Raw genomic sequence first — 18,402 nt, forward strand, 5'->3', positions numbered from 1 at the left:
CAGAAATAATCATGAAACAGAAGCTAAACACAGTTATTTACACTGAAGGAATGCATCCCACAGGGTATAAGTCTCCTTTACGAACAATTTTTTGTATTCTTCATTCTGGGTGTCTCTCATACATTGTTCCCCACATTGGAGAAACATGGGAGGAGAGAAGAGAGGAAAGGCAATTGTTAAAATCTTTCAGCAGTTTGACAGACAATTTTGGTTGGGGCAGCGGAGGAGAGGATTGTAGCATTTTTTAAATCTTATTTTTTAAATTAACATTTGATAATATTAAGTTAAAGGCCTTCCTATTAGCCCACAATATGATTATTACCCAAGTGAAATTCCTCAGCCATTTATTAAGCCCAGGTTCTGGTTATTAACTCAGACAGGAAGCACTTTGAAATTATCATTCTAATAAAAACAAAATAAAGGAACAACAGCAAAGGATTTGACAAGAGAATCAAGTGACCATTTTTAAGAGTAGAACATTTCTTTGATCAATGATGCTAAAATTAAGTGGTGCTTTTGCTTAACACTTATAAAATTGTTTCTAATCTCCAATAAAATTTGGATTCAGAAGAATCAAGTCCACTTTTTGGAAGTTTATAGTGATATTGCTTTACCGGTGTTATTTACATTTTTAAAGGGGTGGGGGCAAAGATGGTTTTGTAACATACCAATCTTCAGCAGGCTTGAAGATCCTGCTTTTAAACCAGCCAGCACTGGAAGTAGTTTAGATCTTAAAGATAAATTACAAGACCTTTTTTGTAGGTAGATCGATACCAAGAACTTAGTTCATGCTGCAATGGTATAGCCTACACTTGAATGTTCCAATGCTATATTTAATAATGATGGCTACTGTTTTCAAAATCATTCACTAATTTTTTGTGCCTGAACTGAGAAGAAACTGATTTTCAGAAGTGCTGAAAGTTTCTCAAGGTAGGAACACAGGAATTGGAGGTCCATAAGATTAGTGAACATTTCTGAAAACGTGACTATATAATATTTACAGTTTTAGTATTACCATATACCAGACAAAGAATTCAAGCATTGATTAAATACACTTATTTCTTACCTTCTGAAAAGCAACATCTACATTACCACTAAAAAAGTCACATCAACTACAATATACATTAACCAAACCACACAAATCTTATCCAAATGTACACAACCATTTTCAAATGTATATTCATAATATGTTACAACAAAATAGCTAAACAAACAGGTGTTTGTGCACTTCAGTATGATTCTCCGTTCTGGGATGTATGAACGCTGAGTGGCAGCATGAACTGAAACAGAGGGACAGAAAGGTTACTAGAGTGATTTAACATATTGATTGATGGTGGTAGGCTACTCCTTGTAGATTAGTACTGTATTCTGCAAACATTACCTACATTTATGATTACTTTGCTGTTTAGTGCTTATGTTGCTCTGAAGAGGTGCACTTGAGCCACCTTAATTAAGTTAAAATGCAGTAAATCCTGTTGGGAAGCCCAGGCTAATGCTGTGCTACTACTTTAAAGTCACCATTCACTAGCACTGTAATAAACACAACTGGCATTACTTTCACAGCATAGTGCATTCCAGAATCATAGGATCAGCCACATGATCGACTTTTGCTGCAGAGCTGAGCAACAGTCTAAGCTATTATTTTAAAAGTAAATATCTTTTGTGTTTATGCAGGAAAGGTTAAAAGCATTAACTTAGTCTAACAGATGTGTTGTTTCCCTGAGTCTGCAGACTAAGGGCTTGTCTACACTACAAAATTAAGTTGACTTTATCTAATTTGAACTCAAGCCTCCCAATCAAGTCGATTGTGCGTGACCACACCATGCTCATTGTCTCGATGGAGTGTGTCCTCACTAGCAGCGCCTGTATCAATGCACAAAGCAGTGAATCATGGATAGCTATTCTAAAGTGCAACTTGCCGCAGTGTGTTTTGGGAAGTTTGTGCAATGCCTCATAGGACCAAAACATTGTCGCAGGGGAGAATGGGAACACTACGTCAGCATCCCATGATGCACAGTCCTCTCTCCCTCATATCAATGGCAAACCCCCCAGTGGTTTTCGTGCCTTAAAACCCTGTGCATACACCATAACCCCAGAAGCATGGAGCCTGCTCAGTTGTGCACTCTTGTTGTGACCATCTCAAACACCTCACACCTTCTCCTGCAGTATTTCCAGAACCAAAGTAGGGTCCGCCCCACGGAACATAGCAATGTCCTGCAAGCAGCCCTGCTGCAGCCATTGAAAAAAACAATTCAGAGTTGCCGCTGGCAGTCACAGAGCAGCTGTACTCGGTTGAGCACCATTTCTGGTCCTGTGAAACAAGCACTGACTGGTGGGACCGCACTGTTTTGCGGGTATGGGATATGAGCAGTGGCTTCAGAACTTTCGAATGCAGAAGGCTGCCTTCCAGGAACTTTGTTCAGAGCTTTCCCCTGCCCTGCAGTTCAGCAACCCAAAAATGAGAGCTGCTCTGACAGTGGAGAAGCGAGTGGCGATCACTATTTGGAAGCTTGCAACACCAGACAGTTACCGGTCAGTGGGGAATCAATTTGGAGTAGGTAAATCAGCCATGGACACTGCTGTGCTCCAAGTGTGCAGGGCCATTAATTGACTTCTGCTATAAAGGATAGTGAGTCTGGGAAACGTGCAGGACATAGTGGATGGTTTTGCCACAATGGGGTTCCCTAACTGCAGTGGGAGATAGATGGCACACATATCCCTATTTAGCACCAGACCACCTTGCCAAAGAGTGCATAAACCAAAAGGGATACTTTTCAATGGTGTTGCAAGCACTGGTGGATCACAGGGGGCGTTTCACCAACATCAACGTAAGATGGTCGGGAAAGGTTCATGATGTGCACATCTTTAGGAACTCAGGTCTGTTCAAAAAGCTTCAATCCTGGACTTCCCTTCCAGGCCACAAAACAAACACTGATGATGTTGAGGTGCCTGTAGTTATCCTGGGGGACCCAACCTACCCCTTGCTCCCATATCTTATGAAGCCATACACTGGCCATCTGAACAACAGTAAGGAACGGTTCAACAATAGGCTCAGCAAGTGCAGAATGCTGGTTGAATGCGCCTTTGGTCATTTAAAAGGGCGCTGGAGAAATTTACTAACAAGGTTGGACCTTAGAATAGAACATCCCCATGGTTATAGCTGCCAGCTGTGTGCTCCATAATATCTGTGGGGGAAAAGGGGGGAAATTTTCTACAGAGGTGGGCGGTTGAGGCAGATCGCATGGCAGCCACTTTTGAGCAGCCAGACACCCGGGCAATAAGAAGGGCACAGCAAGGGGCACTGCGTATCCACGAGGCTTTGAAAAGCCATTTCAATAATGAGTCTCAGTAATGTGAGCTGCTTGTCTGCCCTGCGCTTTCCCAAAGCTTCACCTGGCTTGTATCGCTGTCCCTGTAAAGCCACCCCCCGCCCAAGCCCACTGTTTCTACTCAATAAAGAACATTTATTTCTTGAATCCATTTACTTTATTTCACAGACATAAGTAAAGAGGGAGAACAGAAACAAAAGTTAGCTTTGGGGAAAAGGGGTTATGAAGTTGGAACAGGAGAAACATTCTCAGCTGTGTAACATAACACCACATTCTAGACCATCAAAGGTCTGTGAACAGGCGCCTTCTGTTCCTTGCACCCTACCCCCAAGTTAAGTGAAAGAGATAATGGAATTTTCACCCACGCCTCTTGGAACGCTTGGGAGAAGGTGATCCCGCGCCAGATGATGCTGGCAGGCTGTCCACCAGGGTCTGCAGAGGGACTCTACCCTTCTGCTTCTCTTCCTGCAGTTCAACCAGATGCCTCAACATGTCTGATTGGTCCCTCATAATCTGAAGCATCTCATCCTGCGCCGCACACTCATGCTCATGGGAAGCTTGTCTGCTCTCCGTGTCTATGTCTAACTTCTCAGACAGTATCAGAGGGGTAGCCGTGTTAGTCTGGTTCTGTAGAAGCAGCAAAGAATCCTGTGGCACCTTATAGACTAACAGACGTTTTGCAGCATGAGCTTTCGTGGGTGAATACCCACTTCTTCAGATGCAAGAAGAAGTGGGTATTGCATCTGAAGAAGTGGGTATTCACCCACGAAAGCTCATGCTGCAAAACGTCTGTTAGTCTATAAGGTGCCACAGGATTCTTTGCTGCTTCTCAGACAGTGAAATCCTCCACACTCTCAGTTCTGTCTCAGCTGTCCCAAAGGTGCTCATTATCTAGGTGAGCATGTCCTCCCGCGTTCTCTTTCTCCTCCTTCTAATCAGCAAAAATCTGCTTTCATGTGTTGATGACATGACGAAGGACACATTTCCAGCTGTCAGTCATGGGAAAAAAGAAAGGGACCATTGTACGTGCATAAAATGTTTCCATTGCAAGGCCATTTTCATAAAATAACCCTTTATTACAGTAGGTGCAAGCCATAATCAGAACCATTCACTGTGCTGTTTTGCTGTTCCAGCAGTGGTGAGTAGAACGGGCATGTGTGAGGTTCAGCACCAGAATGAGTGTGTCCCTCGTGTAGCCCTTCTCCCCCATTCCACGAGCGATCTTGGCATAGATGTCAGCGTTTCTTCTGCTGGATCAGAGCTCTGCCTGCACAGACTCTTCTCCCCACACAGCGATGAGATCCACCACCTCCTATGCACACCAGGCTGGAACACATTTGGGGTGTGTAGTCTCCATGATCAGCTGTGCTCAAGCTAGCACGCTCCCAATGCTGATCAAACAGGAAATGGGAAATCAAAAATTCCCAGGGCTTTAGCAGGGCAGGGCCTGTTTCCTGTGTACCTGGCTGCAGCGCAGCAGAGTTGAAAATGATCTCCAGAGCGGTCACAGATGAGCATTGTGGGACACCACCTAGAGGCCAATTAAGTCGACTTACACAATGCTGCGTCTGCACTACTTCGCAGTCGACCCATGAAAATCGAATTGAGCGCTGTGCCTCTTGCAGAGGTCGATTACAGAAGTTGACATTAGAGGCGATTTAGGCCAGCGTAAAGGACCCAGTAGTGTAGACACATACATTAACAGGTCAACTTAAGGCGGCTTCCTTCAACCTAATTCTGGAGCGTAGACCAGGCCTAAGACAATAATTCTGAGAAATACAGACATCCCCATTCTCCTCCAAAATCATACTGACTCTGAAATCTATCACTAACATTTTGGTGGTCATTAGCTATTTCACTGATGACCACTTCATCAGGAACATGCAGCTAATATGCTTATCCCACAATCCCAAACTGTCTGACACACCTTCCCAGACTCCAGAAACCCTAAATGTTCCCCATCCAGCTGCCAAAACTTGAAGTTTCTTTCAACATCCCTCTCCAAAACAACTTATATAAATTAATCTGTATAGTATAAACATTACAGTACATTGAAAACTTGAGAGCCCAGAGAAAATGAGTATCAATTAACAATACTGTATTATTTAATAGGTAATGCAATAAAAATATTTTGTTTTAAATCTCCCAGATGTTGCCACAAAATGTCCTGTTTTAGAGAGTCATCAAAACGAGACTTGCTGGAATTGACCGGTCATTTATTTAAGACTTGTTTTTAAAGTAATCTGTTCAGACATAGATTAGATTTTAAAATTGTTACACAAATAGAACACTAAGGGAAGCTGATCAACTGTGCAGTTATTCAATCTGAAACAAGATCAAATGAATGCCATCCTCCATTATCAAATATTTGTGCTAATGTACCAGTTTTGACAGCACATCCACCTGCTAGCTGTAGGTCATAAATTTAAGCATAAATGCTACCAATGAGTATTTTCTCTTTTAAGACATCTTTCATCGGCAGTGTTCAAGCCAAAATTTGCACAGAAACAGCACAAAAGCTTGCCTCAGTACAGAGAAATGACTAAACAAAAATAACTTTAAAATAGATGAATGAAAAATGTATGTGGTAATTAAGCAATAGAAGAAAAGGATAACCTGTAGGTTTCTAATAGGCACTCAAAGTTTTACACGGTGTTTTTATCCTTCATAAATACAATCTGGCTGCAGCAACCCAAACCACAAAGCTCTTGCCTCAATAATAAAATATCTTTGGGCATTTACATAAGAAACTGAAGGCAAAAGATACATCAATAAGGTTCTCATTTATAAGTGTATTGCCTATTACAGGATAGCATTGTATTTCACCCCTTTTGGGGGATCAGGAAGATCTGTTTTTCACAGAAATAATACCAAAACTCATGTCACAGTTGTATTTTTCCACATGGATTGTGTGTAAGTATTCCTTTGGGAAGGATTAATCCTAACTGGTTTATAAGAAGAATTTTCTTTCACTCCCAGAACTCAAAAATAGCACAAAGCCTTTCCCCCCCATGATCCCCTAAATGTGATTCAGTTGTTGAAAAACTATTCACTTTCTCAAGGAGGTCTGGGTTTCTTCCAACAGATCTCCATGCTCCGAGCCCTGCAGGCCTTTGCTTTTGTGATGAGACTACCAGCGAGGGTGTGACTACTAATGGCTGTTGTGAGACGCGAAAACCTGCCTCCACACGAACGGGGCAGCCCAAAGGGCACTGGGACACAAAGCAGCAACACCCCTTCAGTCGCTGCTGGCCTGAGTCAGCCTCGGCGCTGTGCTTTACAGGCACCGCCGCGATAAGCAGAGTCAGGTGATTTATAAACGAACCCGGGGGTGACACGTCCCCGCGCTGCCAGCACCCCCAGCCGCTCCCCGGGAACCGCCCCATCCCGCCCGTCTGCTCTCCCGGGGTGCAGGAGCCCCAGACCCCGGGCTCCCCGGCGGCACTGCCTGGGGACGGGGGGCCTGGCACCGGCCCTGCAGCGACCAAGTAGGGTGACCAGATGTCCCGATTTTGGGGTTTTTTCTTACAGAGGCGCCTATTACCGCCAACCCCCTCCCGGTTGTTCACACTTGCTGTCCGGGCGCCCTACGGGAGCCGCACTCGGCTGGGGCTCACTGGCCGGGACCCGGGGGGCGAGACCCGTCCCGGGCAGGGGATGCGGGGCTCGGCTCAGGCTCGCCGGGGGCGGGGCTCGAGCCGGGCTCGCCCGGCCGGGACGCTGCGCCGCCCTCACCTGCCGAGCGGCCGCTTCATGACCGGCTCGCCGTGGGGCCGGGCGCCGGCCAGGCGCAGGCTGTGCCTCAGGCTGCAGCCCGGCTCGGGCGGGCCGGCGGGGCGCTCATGCTCCAGCGTCACGGACTCGTTCCGCTTTCTCATCCCGCGGCGGCGCGGCGCGGCTCGGCCCGTCTCTCGCCCGCAGCACCGGGGGAGGCGGCTCCTGTCACCGCGCTCAGGCCCGGCCCTTCCCTACATCGCACCGGCGGCGGCGGCGAGACCGCGACCCGCCCCGCCCCCGCCAATCAGAGGCGGTGGCGAGACCACGTGACTGCATGACTCGCCGCTAGGGTGGGCCCAGCTTCTCCTGCCCACACCAAAGATGGCTAGCGAGCCCCTGGCGGCCATATTGAGTGCGGGCAAGCGGGCACTGGCCCACGGCGGCCATCTTGAGTGCGGGCAGCGGGCACAGGCCCACGGCGGCACCTGTGGGGGGTGGTATCCGGGCCTCTGGAGGCAGCGCCAGGGAAGCTCCCTTCCAGGGTCTGGGCACCCCTGTGCTGCCCAGGCGGAGGTCACTGGACACGTGGGGCAACACAGGCAGCTCTTCCATCCCAACCACTACGTCTGCGTGGAGAAAGCTGCCCAACCTGCACCAGGGCCAACGGAGGCGGTCGCTGAGTTTGGCCACCACTACCCTCACTGCCACTTCAACAGAGCAGCTATGGAGACGACCCGAAGAGAAAATGTCAATCCAGCCTTCTTCAGCCTTCCTTAGCACCCAGGGTTACAGTGCCAGGGCTGTACAACTTCGGATTTGCATTGACGATGATAACACATTATCCAGAGCAGGCCACCTTCCTCATGCCTCTCCTAGTTAAATCACACATCACCCCTTCTGAGTAGGAAAATCACAGCGTTCCTCCCTAAATACTGAGCCCCCATGACTTCAACTCTGGGCCTGAATTTTCAGAAGTGCTGACCAAGTCCAACTGTTCCCCCACCTGCAAAAAAATACCTTGTCTAACCTCAAAACTCTGGGAAGAGGTCTCTGTAAAGTCTCTCTCTGTGTCCATCCCCACACATCACCGTTAGACTAAAATTAAATCTGGGAAGTTTCACCCAAAAAGAAAAATGGGTTATTCTTGGTCCCTGCACAACCATTAAGCATCATCTTCCACTTTGTATTCCCACCATTATCTTTCAACATTGTAGCCATGTCGGTCTCAGGCTATTAGAGAGACAAGGTGGGTGAGGTAATATCTTTTACTGGACCAACTTCTATTGGTGAGAGAGACAAGGTTGTCTCTTTCACCAGTATTACCTCACCCACTTTGCCTCTCTAATACCTTTCAAATCACACTGCCTGGTAATACAAGTTACTTTGTCACAGCTGGAGACTTTACATCCCAATTAGCTCTGCAGCTATCTGAAAAGTTACTGCATTTGCATGAAAGACTTGTGGACATATTTGTCACTTGTTTTTTTTTCCAGCACAGTTAAATTTTAACACAGTAATCTTAATATAGATTTGGAAAAGTTACACATATAATCTTGCATTGGGCATATTTTAACTACAGATGATAAACGGCTAAAAAAAAACTACTTTCTTCCTCTCCTGTCTCGTTCTTATAAAAATAAACAAAAAAGACTGTTTAAAATTATATGAAGATTCTTTTAAAGAGCTTGTCTTCAATACACTTCTCCCAGCATTGCCTAGAAGAACACAGTTTAAAAGGATTTCAGGATTCTCAACAAATATATCTTGTCAATTCTAATTGTTTATTTGGTATCACACCATATCCAGAATCAAAAGTCTTTGAGACTTTTGGGAGATGTTCATAGTAGTCAAACTACCGGTTCAGTAGTTTTCTATGGGCCCACTGCCATCATCTAAGCAAAAATTTCTAAAATAAAAGCTTATGTCACAATAGCATTCCAGATTAAAGACCTCAACAAGAACCAGATGGGTGAACCTTTGCACCCATGCTGATAATCTTGTAGGACCTTAGACCTAAATAATCACAGAATTTATCCTCTGTAAGGATGCATTATCACATTCTGCGGTGCAATCCAGATCAATGAGGGGTTGTGTCATCACGCAACTTGGAGTGCCTCACAACGCTTTGCTGTTGTAACTTCCAACCTGGGCCACTCTCAAACAGCAGACAGGCGCAGACCACATCCTGAGTATCTATGTATAGCTGTAGCCTGCAAGCTATACACCAGCCATGCTTTGGTTCCCAGATGCCTTGGTTACTATTTGCAGGGTGACCCCAATGCATGCCCAGTCCTAAATTTTCCTCAAAAATGGCTTTTGTGATCAGTTCATATATTAGAGGTCCGTTGCCCCTGTAAGGGGGTCAATGTACAATGGTTTGCTACTTTAATCTGAGTTACCAAACAATTCATTTTAAACACAACCCTGGATAAGTTTTGATTAAAGAATAAAACAAGTTTATTTAACTATAAAGAGAGAGATTTTAAGTGAGTTCACGTACAAGATATTAAAGTCAGAAATAGTTACAAGAGAAATAAAGATAAAATCCTTCCTAGTAGCTAAGACTTAATATACTGGTTCAAGATAAAAACCTTAACACATGCTCCTAGCAATGTGGCTGACTAAATTCTCAGGTTAAACCTCCTCCCAAAGTCTGGTTCACTTCATAGAATCATAGGCTATTAGGGTTGGAAGGAACCTCAGTAGGTCATCTAGTCCATGCTCAAAATAGGACCAATCCTCAGACAGATTTTTGCCCCAGATCCCTAAATGGCCCCCTCAATGATTGAACTCACAATGCTGGGTTTAGCAGGCCAATGCTCAAACCACTGAGCTATCCCTCCCTCTCATAGTGAGAGATAAAGAAAGAGATATTACCCAGGGTGTTTTGCCCCTCACTTTTACAGTCCAGTCATCCTTTGAAATGCATTTTCCTGCGTGTTCCCCCTAGATAAAGTTCCTTCCATCTGTGAGAATGGAGCCATGGAGTCTTATGGGAAACTGGGGACAGAGGTTCTATGTTGTTGTTTGTTAAAATGCAAATCAATCTGTTCCTGCCCCTCCTTCACTGCCAAAGAATGGCCACTTGACCGGTAATTGCCTATCAGCTTTGATTGCACCTGGCTAGAGGTGTCAGCTTGTCCTTTGTCTTTGAGAAAGAGGTTAACTCCTTCCCCAGACGTGTAATCATATTTTGGTCATAATTTTAGTTTATGTTAATCACTTTACATATAATGTTGCTACATACATTTCAGCATGATTAAGGGTCTGTGTCTGTCATGGAATCCGCAGCAGCAGCCAGTGTGGCTGGCTGCTCAGGCAGCCCTTGGGCCAGCCGCACTGGCCGCTGCTGGGGCAGTCTCTGGCCTCCGCCCCCTGCCAAGCAGCAGTTTGGGTGTGGGAGGGGGCTCAGGGCTGGGGCAGGGAATTGGGGTGCAGGGCAGTGCTTACCTCGGGGGGCTCCCTGGAAGCAGCCGGCACATCCCTGAAGCTCCTAGGTGTCAGGGTTAGGGGGCTCCACACGCTGCCCCACCCCAGGTCCCATTGGCTGCGGTTCCCAGCCAATGGGAGCTGCGGAGCCGGTGCTCATGGCAGCAGCACGTGGAGCCCCCCGGCCAGGGCCACCCAGAGGATTCCGGGGGCCTGGGGTCTTCGGCGGCAGGGGGCCCCGCTTCGGCAGTAAGTCGGCGGCAGGGGGTCCTTCCGTTCCGGGACCCGCCGCCAAAGTGCCCCAAAGACCCACGGCGGGGGACCCCCCCTCCACCGAATTACTGCTGAAGCGGGACCTGCCGCCGAAGTGCAGCCCCCACCGCGGGTCTTCGGGGCACTTCGGCGGCGGGTCCCGGAACGGAAGGACCCTCCCGCCGCCAAATTACCGCCAAAGACCCGGCTGCACACCGGCGGCAGGTCCCGCTTTGGCTGTAATTCGGCAGCGGGGGGGGGTGTCCTTCTATCCCGGAGAAGAAGGACCCCCCGCCAGCGAAGACCGGGAGCGAGGAAGCTCCGGGGGCCCGGAGCCCGCGAGAATTTTCTGGGGCCCCCTGGAGCGAGTGAAGGACCCTGCTCCAGGGGCCCCGAAAAACTCTCGTGGGGGCCCCTGCTGGGCCCGGGGTAAATTGCCCCCCCTCCCTCTGGGCGGCCCTGCCCCCGGCCGTGCCTCAGGCGAGGAGCTGCAGGGACCTGCTGGCCACTTCGGGGGCTACGCAGAGCTCGGTGCCCAGCCAGCCCCCGACAGCACTGGCGGGATTTGTTCACTGGGCGGGGGAAGGGGCCCGGCCAGGAGGCTGCAGCCCGCTGGCCAGCGCCTCAGGGCTTGTCTACAGGCCACGTCAGCCTGGGGGCCACTACAACGGGGGCGGGGCCTCGCCACCGCACGTCACGGGCTCAGCCCGGCCCCATTCAGGCTCGGGGCTGGGCGGAGCGACGGAACGTCCCGCCCCTCAGCTCGCCCTGAGGCACCTGGGCGGGACGTTTCTGTGCCGGAGGGGGAAGTTTGTCCCTCGCCGGTGTCCGTAAGGCAGGGGGCGTGGCCACGACCTGCCGCCGCTCCCATTGGCGGAGCGGGCCGGCGGCGCGCTCTGTGACCAGGGAGCGGTTCCCAGCTCGGTCCGCGCTGCTCGCGGTGCCCCCCCCGCTCCCATGTTCGGCGAACGGGCCGCGGAGCTGGTGCGGGGGCTGCACCGCGCCGCCGACGGGCACCTCCCCGCCTTCAACGTGAGCAGCGGCGGCGGCGAACCCCTTCTCCCCCCCCCCTCGAGCGCCGGGGCGCCCCCTGCAGCGTGCGGGGCTTCCCCTGAGCCGGGGCCCCCACCAGCCCGGGGCGGGCAGCCGGGGGCCCGGCGCGCGAGCTGATTGTCGGGGGCCCTCGCACTGCCCGGGGCCGGCCCGCCCGCCGGCCGGCCGGGGGGGGGGCGGCGAGGGGGGGGCGCTGCCTTTTAATTTACTTTTAAATGAAGCTGCTTAAACATTTTACAAACCTTATTTACTTGACCGAGAACAATGGGTTAGTTCTGTGTTCTAGACAGAGCCCGCCTGAAACCGCTCACACGCGTGTTCCCGGCCCGCGGAACCGCAAAGCAGCGTGAGGCGCCGCACGGCGGAGAGGCTGCCGGCCCCGCACTAGGCGGTGGCTCCTGTGGCTCTCAAAGGTTGGAGATTGGGCGTTTCAGACTGTAGGTTAATGGACAAAACAATGAGGGTCTCAACTTTGCCTTCAAAAATTGTTCCTCTTTCAAGAGGCATCTGTAAAGGAAGAGGCAGAAGTGCCTGTCTTACTCTGAAACCGAATGAAGGGCTGTATCCTGCAAATATTTACCACGAGGCATAGTGGTGCCTTAAATGCAGGTGGGATCATGCCCCATTGCCCCAAGTATCCTGCTCAACTGCTTTCTCAGCAAGTAGCTTTTCACTTTTCTGGTGAAACTGGTTCAGGCTAACAGGCCACTCCCATGCCATCCAAAGTTGGAGCAGGGCAAACCCGTTATGAGACTGAATTCTTTTGAAGAAATTTCTTTGACTTGAATATATTTCATTTCAGTTTATAATGTAGGCATCTCTCCCTGCCTCTGCCTGTAATGAAGACAACTTAAACTTATTGATTCAAAATACCTGCTGAAATCAGTGAATTTATATGTTGCAGGAGGATGGAATCCGACAAGTTCTTGAGGAGATGAAAGCTTTATATGAACAGAACCAGGCTGATGTGTAAGTGTGGTTGTCTTGGTGGAAAGACTAATGAGCTGTCTACACATGAGAAGAAAGGGAAAGCATGCCTCTTATTTAGAAATGACAAATACAAGAATGTTTTTCTCTTTGTTCATGTGTGTTAAAGAGGCCATTAGAGTTTGTGCCTTTTTTTAACCTCCCACCTCCCCCAAAAAAATAAAAATTCAGAGCTTCCTTAATTATCATTAAAAAAAGTCTAAAGTACAAGGGAAGTGACATCTTTCCTGTTTTGTTGAAGGTATGGAATTGTGGATTAGAAACTCAGGCTTTAATTGAAGGAACCAGTATGCAGCATCTTTAAGAATCCAATTATTTATCAAGCTGAATTAAACATTTTCACAAAAACATCCAAAAAGAGTTTGAACTGGGCTGAATAAAAAATCACTCTATTAATCAGATTTCATTTCCTGTGTATCTGATGTGAAATTGCTTGACCATAGATGATTTACTCAGCTGTGCAAATCTACTTACTAATCGAAGGGTGCATCCCCAAATGCAGGAAAGGACATGCATTGTTAAATGTCACTTTTTATAAAATTGGAAAAAAAAAGTCAGTGTTTCAGTTGTATTTAAGAATAAAATATGCCCTAAAATACAGCTAGGAATGTGCATGAGATAAGCAGTGTGGATCAATTATATTTATGCCTTTGTTCTCTATTGTATTTTCAAAGAGCAAAATTGCCCAGTGCCAGAAAAATTATTTCTGAGAACACACAAAACAGCTAGCAAACTAGCTAATGTGCTCAAGAGATTATTTACTTAGCTGAACGCTAGTATGTCGCTCCCAGTGGGATAAAAACAAGGTTGTGGTGAGGAGGGTGCTAAGTGCCAGAGAAATTCTAAACTAAACTGCATCTGAGTGTTGTGTGAATGTGTAGCTTTGGGAAAAATAGGAAAAATACATGCTTGGTAATAATTGGAGATATACCAATCTCCTAGAACTGGAAGGGACCTTGAAAGGTCATCAAGTCCAGCCCCCTGCCTTCACTAGCAGGACCAATTTTTGCCCCAGATCCTTAAGTGGCCCCCTGAAGGATTGAGCTCACAACCCTGGGTTTAGCAGGCCAATGCTCAAACCACTGAGCTACCCCTGCCCCCCTTGCCAGTTTCTTGGTCTCAGCGTAATGTAATACTGTTTCCCTTTGCGTTATTACCAGAAATGAGGCTAAATCAGGACGAAGTGACTTGATCCGAGCAATCAAATTTCGTCATTGTTCTCTGCTGCGAAATCGACGATGTGTTGTTGCATACCTGTAAGTTTCTAATGGAAGGTGTATCTTGCTTTCACAGCTATTGTCTGTGACCGGAATACTGTCTCTTACATGGACAAAGAGCTGCTTTTTCAAGTGCTTCCTCTGATTGTGTGTGCCCAGCTTGAGACTCTGTGGTCCTAATTTTCAAAGGGTGCTGAGCACTTGCTGGTCTCATGGACTTCAGTGGGAGTTGTGGGTGCCCAGCACCTCTGAGAATCAAGCTGCAATGTGCGCTTAAAAACTAAGCGCACAGATCAGAGGCCACTCTTGAAAATTCTGGCCTTGATTCTTTTCCCAATGCTTGACTATTATGTTCAATATGAAACATTGTTTATCTGTTTAATCTTGGTTGTAGTACCGCATTCATCAGTAGTATCCAAGCACCTTACAAATGTAAAATGAACACAGGAAGGTCTCTGTATCATTGTATTCCCTTATTCTGTAAGGGCCTTGTTTTTATTTAAATGTATGATTTTGGCAGGCCTATGGAGGAAAGACTAGAATAACAGGGTTTTACACTTAATTCTGAAAGCATCAGATTTGGTATAAATAGGGGATTGATTCCAGATTACTTTTTGGATTAATACCTCTGTTTCTGATTGAGAACAGAGTGGTTTTAATCCCTGGTTAATTCTTCCAGGTATGACCGGTTGCTTTGGATCCGAGCCCTCAGGTGGGAGTATGGTAGTGTCTTGCCAAATGACCTCCGATTTCACATGTCTGCTGAAGAAGTAAGCCCAGCTTTGTTATAAACTTGACTTGTTTAATAGATTCAGGGTAGAATGGAAGTTCTACTGGTAGACGTAAGAAGGCAGTGAAAAATATTTTTAAGTGGCTACAAGCCATGTTTTTTAAAGCATGTGCACTCATTATTGAGATCCTGTGTCCCTGTAGGATTGTTAGTTTAGTGTTCTTATGTCTACAGACGGAGTGGTTCAATCAGTATAAAAAGTCTCTTGCTACCTACATGAGATCCTTAGGAGGAGAGGAAGGGCTGGACCTCACACAGGACATGAAACCTCCCAAAAGCTTATACATCGAAGTAAGTGCAAGGCTGGGGCTTCTGAATGAGCTTTGCGTGTGGAACTATCTATTAAAAGTGCACACCCAGGCTGGCAACACAAGACTCGTGAGCCACACTCGGCTCTTTTTGAAGCCATAAGACTGCATGGCAACACTTGACAGCAAAGAGTTTGAAGATGTGCAGGTAGTGGCTGAATGCCACCAGGCTCTGCTCTTCCTTTTCCTTTAAACTCTGGTCTCACTGTGCTCAGTATGCCCTCTGCTTTTAGGACCCCTTCTCGCTGTGCTCTTGCTTTTATTCCCTCACCTCCATAGAGACTCATGCTCATCCCCATTCGTTCATTTCTCTGCGAGATACCTAATGTGAGGGGGGTGCTGGTGTTCAGAAAGGTGGGCCAACCTCACTCAAACGAAGGTTGAGGTTGCTTGGTTTTGCGTTTCAGTTCCCTGTTTTATGTTAGATGTTGTTGGGCTGGCGTGAGTGTCTCTGCCTTAAACACAGGCCAGGTGTGTTAATAGTGATTTGTGCACATACATTGCATTCTGGGCCTGTGACATTGGTACTCCGGTCCTTGTGCATCTGCTGATGTTGAAAGAGACCCATTTCTCCTTACTGTAGGTTCGGTGTTTAAAGGATCATGGAGAATTTGAGATTGACGATGGTACAACAATTCTGTTGAAGAAGAATAGCCAGGTACCTATGCTAAGAGAGCAGGATTGTTACTAAAACAGGATAACTGAATGCTTACCCGGGTGTAGGAATGAGTTGAGGAAATCATACTCTCCTGGCCCAGCGGGGAGCGCTTCCTTGGGAATCCTTCACGTAATGCTGCTCTGGGTAAAGGCTTGAGGGGGAATAACTGACAGTCCAGTGAGTGCTCTTGACGTGGAAGGATCCCAGAGCCCGTTGTGATGTACTCAGTGTGGCACAGCTGCAGTACGATACCATAGAAGTCAGCAGAGCTATAACAGTTGACAGCAGCTGAGGATCTGCCTCGTGTGTATGCACAGTAGTGAAGGGGGAGGGGCAATTCTGGTTTATGGTTTGATCCTCGAAATAGTTACTAAGGGTGTAATGCTTGGGTGTAATGCTTGCTTCCCTGACTACGGCCATTGCCCACCCAGGAATAAGTGTTGCAGACTAGCCATTTTTCACACTGAGACCTTACTGGTTCCACACAGGACTCAGCAGCTGGGCACATCTAGCTCTGCTGCCCTCGCCAGCTGTTCCTATAGTGCAGCCTGGTGATTCTGGTCAAGACATGTATCAAGTACAAAGGCAGAACTGGCTGTCTTCACATAAGTCTGCCTTGAATTCAGAAAACGTCTGTTTTTCTTTCAGCATTTTTTACCACGCTGGAAATGTGAACAGTTAATCAGACAAGGAGTTCTGGAGCATGTTCTGTCATGAACACAGTGTGGGCGTTGTGGGCCAGCCTCCATCGACCTCCTTCCTTGACGAACTCTCTGTAATAAGGAAATCAAACCAACTGTAGTGGTGATTTTAGCAGTGGCAAATACAACTTTTCTAGTGTAATGTGTCCGTGTGGTGCTATGGTCTGCAAAGGAAGCGGGGGGGAGAGATACAATTGTTCTGTCCCTGAAAATACACAGTTGGAGGCTGTAACACTCCCTCACTCACCCCGGAGGAAGGAGATCACTGAAGGGCTGGCGGTAGCCCGCCTCCAAGCTCGTCTCAGTTTAACTGGGGCCTGGGCTTGCCAGGGCTCAGGCAGCCGGTAAACAACCGTCTTAAGGGGCTAGGGCCACTCCTCTTCAGCGCGAGAGCCTCTTGCAGAGGAACGAGGGTCAGCCACCCAGGGGGGCTCCAGCTTCCAGGAGAGTGTGGTGAGAAACAAGGCTACTGCTGGAGCCACACCGCTGAACGGCGGGGGCAGCTGAACTGCCCCGGAAAGGATCCAGCCACTCATGCAGACCAGCTGCCCAGGCTCCCGTGTAGGAACACAGGAAGAAAAGGCAGCAGCATGTGCTGTGATTGAGGTCATAGAGACATGCAGCGAAGAGGAGACCGGCAGGAAAAGTTACATACAATATGATGGGGGCTAATTTAGCTACAAATCAGGAAAGATCTTGGAGTCATCGTGGACAGTTCTCTGAAGACGTCCATGCAGTGTGCAGCGGCAGTCAAAAAAGCAAACAGGACACTAGAAATCATTAAAAAAGGGATAGAGAATATCTTATTGCCCTTATATAGAATCATAGATTATTAGGGTTGGAAGGGACCTCAAGAAATCATCTAGTCCAACCCCCTGCTCAAAGCAGGACCAATCTTCAAATGGCCCCCTCAAGGATTGAAATCACAACCCTGGGTTTAGCAGGCCAATACTCAAACCATATAAATCCATGGTACGCTCACATCTTGAATACTGCGGACAGACGCAGTCTCCTCATCTCAAAAAAATATACTGGCGTTAGAAAAGGTTCAGAAAAGGGCAACTAAAATGATTAGAGGTTTGGAAGGGGTCCCATATGAGGAGAGATTAGAGGCTAGGACTTTTTTCAGCTTAGAAAAGAGGAGACATAGCCCTGGTCTACACACAGCCCCTGGTTCGAACTAGGGTACGCGAATTCAGCTACGTGAATAACGTAGCTGAATTTGAACTACCCTAGTTCGAATGACTTACCGTCCAGACGCTGCGGAAGCGAACTCCGCGGCTCCAAGGTCGACTCCGGCAACTCCTCCTGCCGCGGTGGAGTACCGGAGTCGACCACGGCGCTTCCGGAGTTCGAACTATCGCGTCTAGATCAGATGCGATAGTTCGAACTCCGAGAAGTCGAACTCGCCGCGTCGACCCGGCGGGTAAGTATAGACGTGGCCTAAGAGGGGATATGACAGAGGTATATAAAATCATGAGTGGTGTGGAGAAAGTAAATAAGGAAAAGTTATTTACTTGTTCCCGTAATACAAGAACTAGGGACCACCAAATTAAATTAATGGGCAGCAGGTTTAAAACAAATAAAAGGAAGTTCTTCATGCAGCGCACAGTCAACCTGCAGAACTCCTTGCCTGAGGAGGTTGTGAAGGCTAGGACTATAACGGTGTTTAAAAGAGAACTGGATAAACTCATGGAGGTTAAGTCCATTAATGGCTATTAGCCAGGATGGATAAGGAAGGGTGTCCCTAGCCTCTGTTTGTCAGAGGGTGGAGATGGATGGCAGGGGAGAAATCATTTGATCATTACCTGTTAGGTTCACTTCCTCTAGGGCACCTGGCATTGGCCACTGTTGGCAGACAGGATACTGAGCTGGATGGACCTTTGGTCTGACCCAGTATGGCCATTCTTATGTTCTTATGAGCAGATCCAGATTCTTAATGCACATGCACCGCAGAAGGC

General features: G+C 47.8%; 2 protein-coding genes across 5 annotated transcripts in view; one reads left to right on the plus strand and one right to left on the minus strand.

Annotated features, from left to right (window-relative positions):
- ABHD12 (abhydrolase domain containing 12, lysophospholipase) overlaps positions 1 to 18,402 on the minus strand; it is an 80,446-nt gene that overhangs the window by 45,634 nt on the left and 16,410 nt on the right. The window contains exon 1 of one of the 2 annotated variants that reach the window (XM_045009028.1): positions 7,065 to 7,323. The exons of the other annotated variant lie outside the window; for it this stretch is intronic. Within the exon in view, the coding sequence (XP_044864963.1) occupies positions 7,065 to 7,207 (143 nt within the window). The 5' untranslated portion in view covers positions 7,208 to 7,323. Of the gene's footprint in view, positions 1 to 7,064; positions 7,324 to 18,402 lie in introns of those variants that run through there. 2 annotated transcript variants of the gene reach the window in all.
- LOC123365983 (DNA replication complex GINS protein PSF1) lies at positions 11,538 to 16,617 on the plus strand. Of its 3 annotated transcripts, none has more exons than XM_045009032.1 (7): positions 11,538 to 11,759; positions 12,685 to 12,749; positions 13,928 to 14,023; positions 14,664 to 14,754; positions 14,949 to 15,065; positions 15,666 to 15,740; positions 16,389 to 16,617. In XM_045009032.1, exons 1-7 carry the CDS (start codon positions 11,685 to 11,687, stop codon positions 16,455 to 16,457), a joined length of 588 nt encoding a protein of 195 aa, XP_044864967.1. In that variant the 5' UTR covers positions 11,538 to 11,684; the 3' UTR covers positions 16,458 to 16,617. The 3 variants fall into 3 exon arrangements, with proteins under 3 accessions (XP_044864967.1, XP_044864969.1, XP_044864968.1); XM_045009034.1 differs by lacking the exon at positions 11,538 to 11,759 and adding an exon at positions 12,175 to 12,193 and having other exon boundaries at positions 16,389 to 16,616; XM_045009033.1 differs by lacking the exon at positions 11,538 to 11,759 and adding an exon at positions 12,193 to 12,217 and having other exon boundaries at positions 16,389 to 16,616.

Source organism: Mauremys mutica, chromosome 3 (genome assembly GCF_020497125.1).
Source record: "Mauremys mutica isolate MM-2020 ecotype Southern chromosome 3, ASM2049712v1, whole genome shotgun sequence".
Classification (NCBI taxonomy): domain Eukaryota; kingdom Metazoa; phylum Chordata; order Testudines; family Geoemydidae; genus Mauremys; species Mauremys mutica.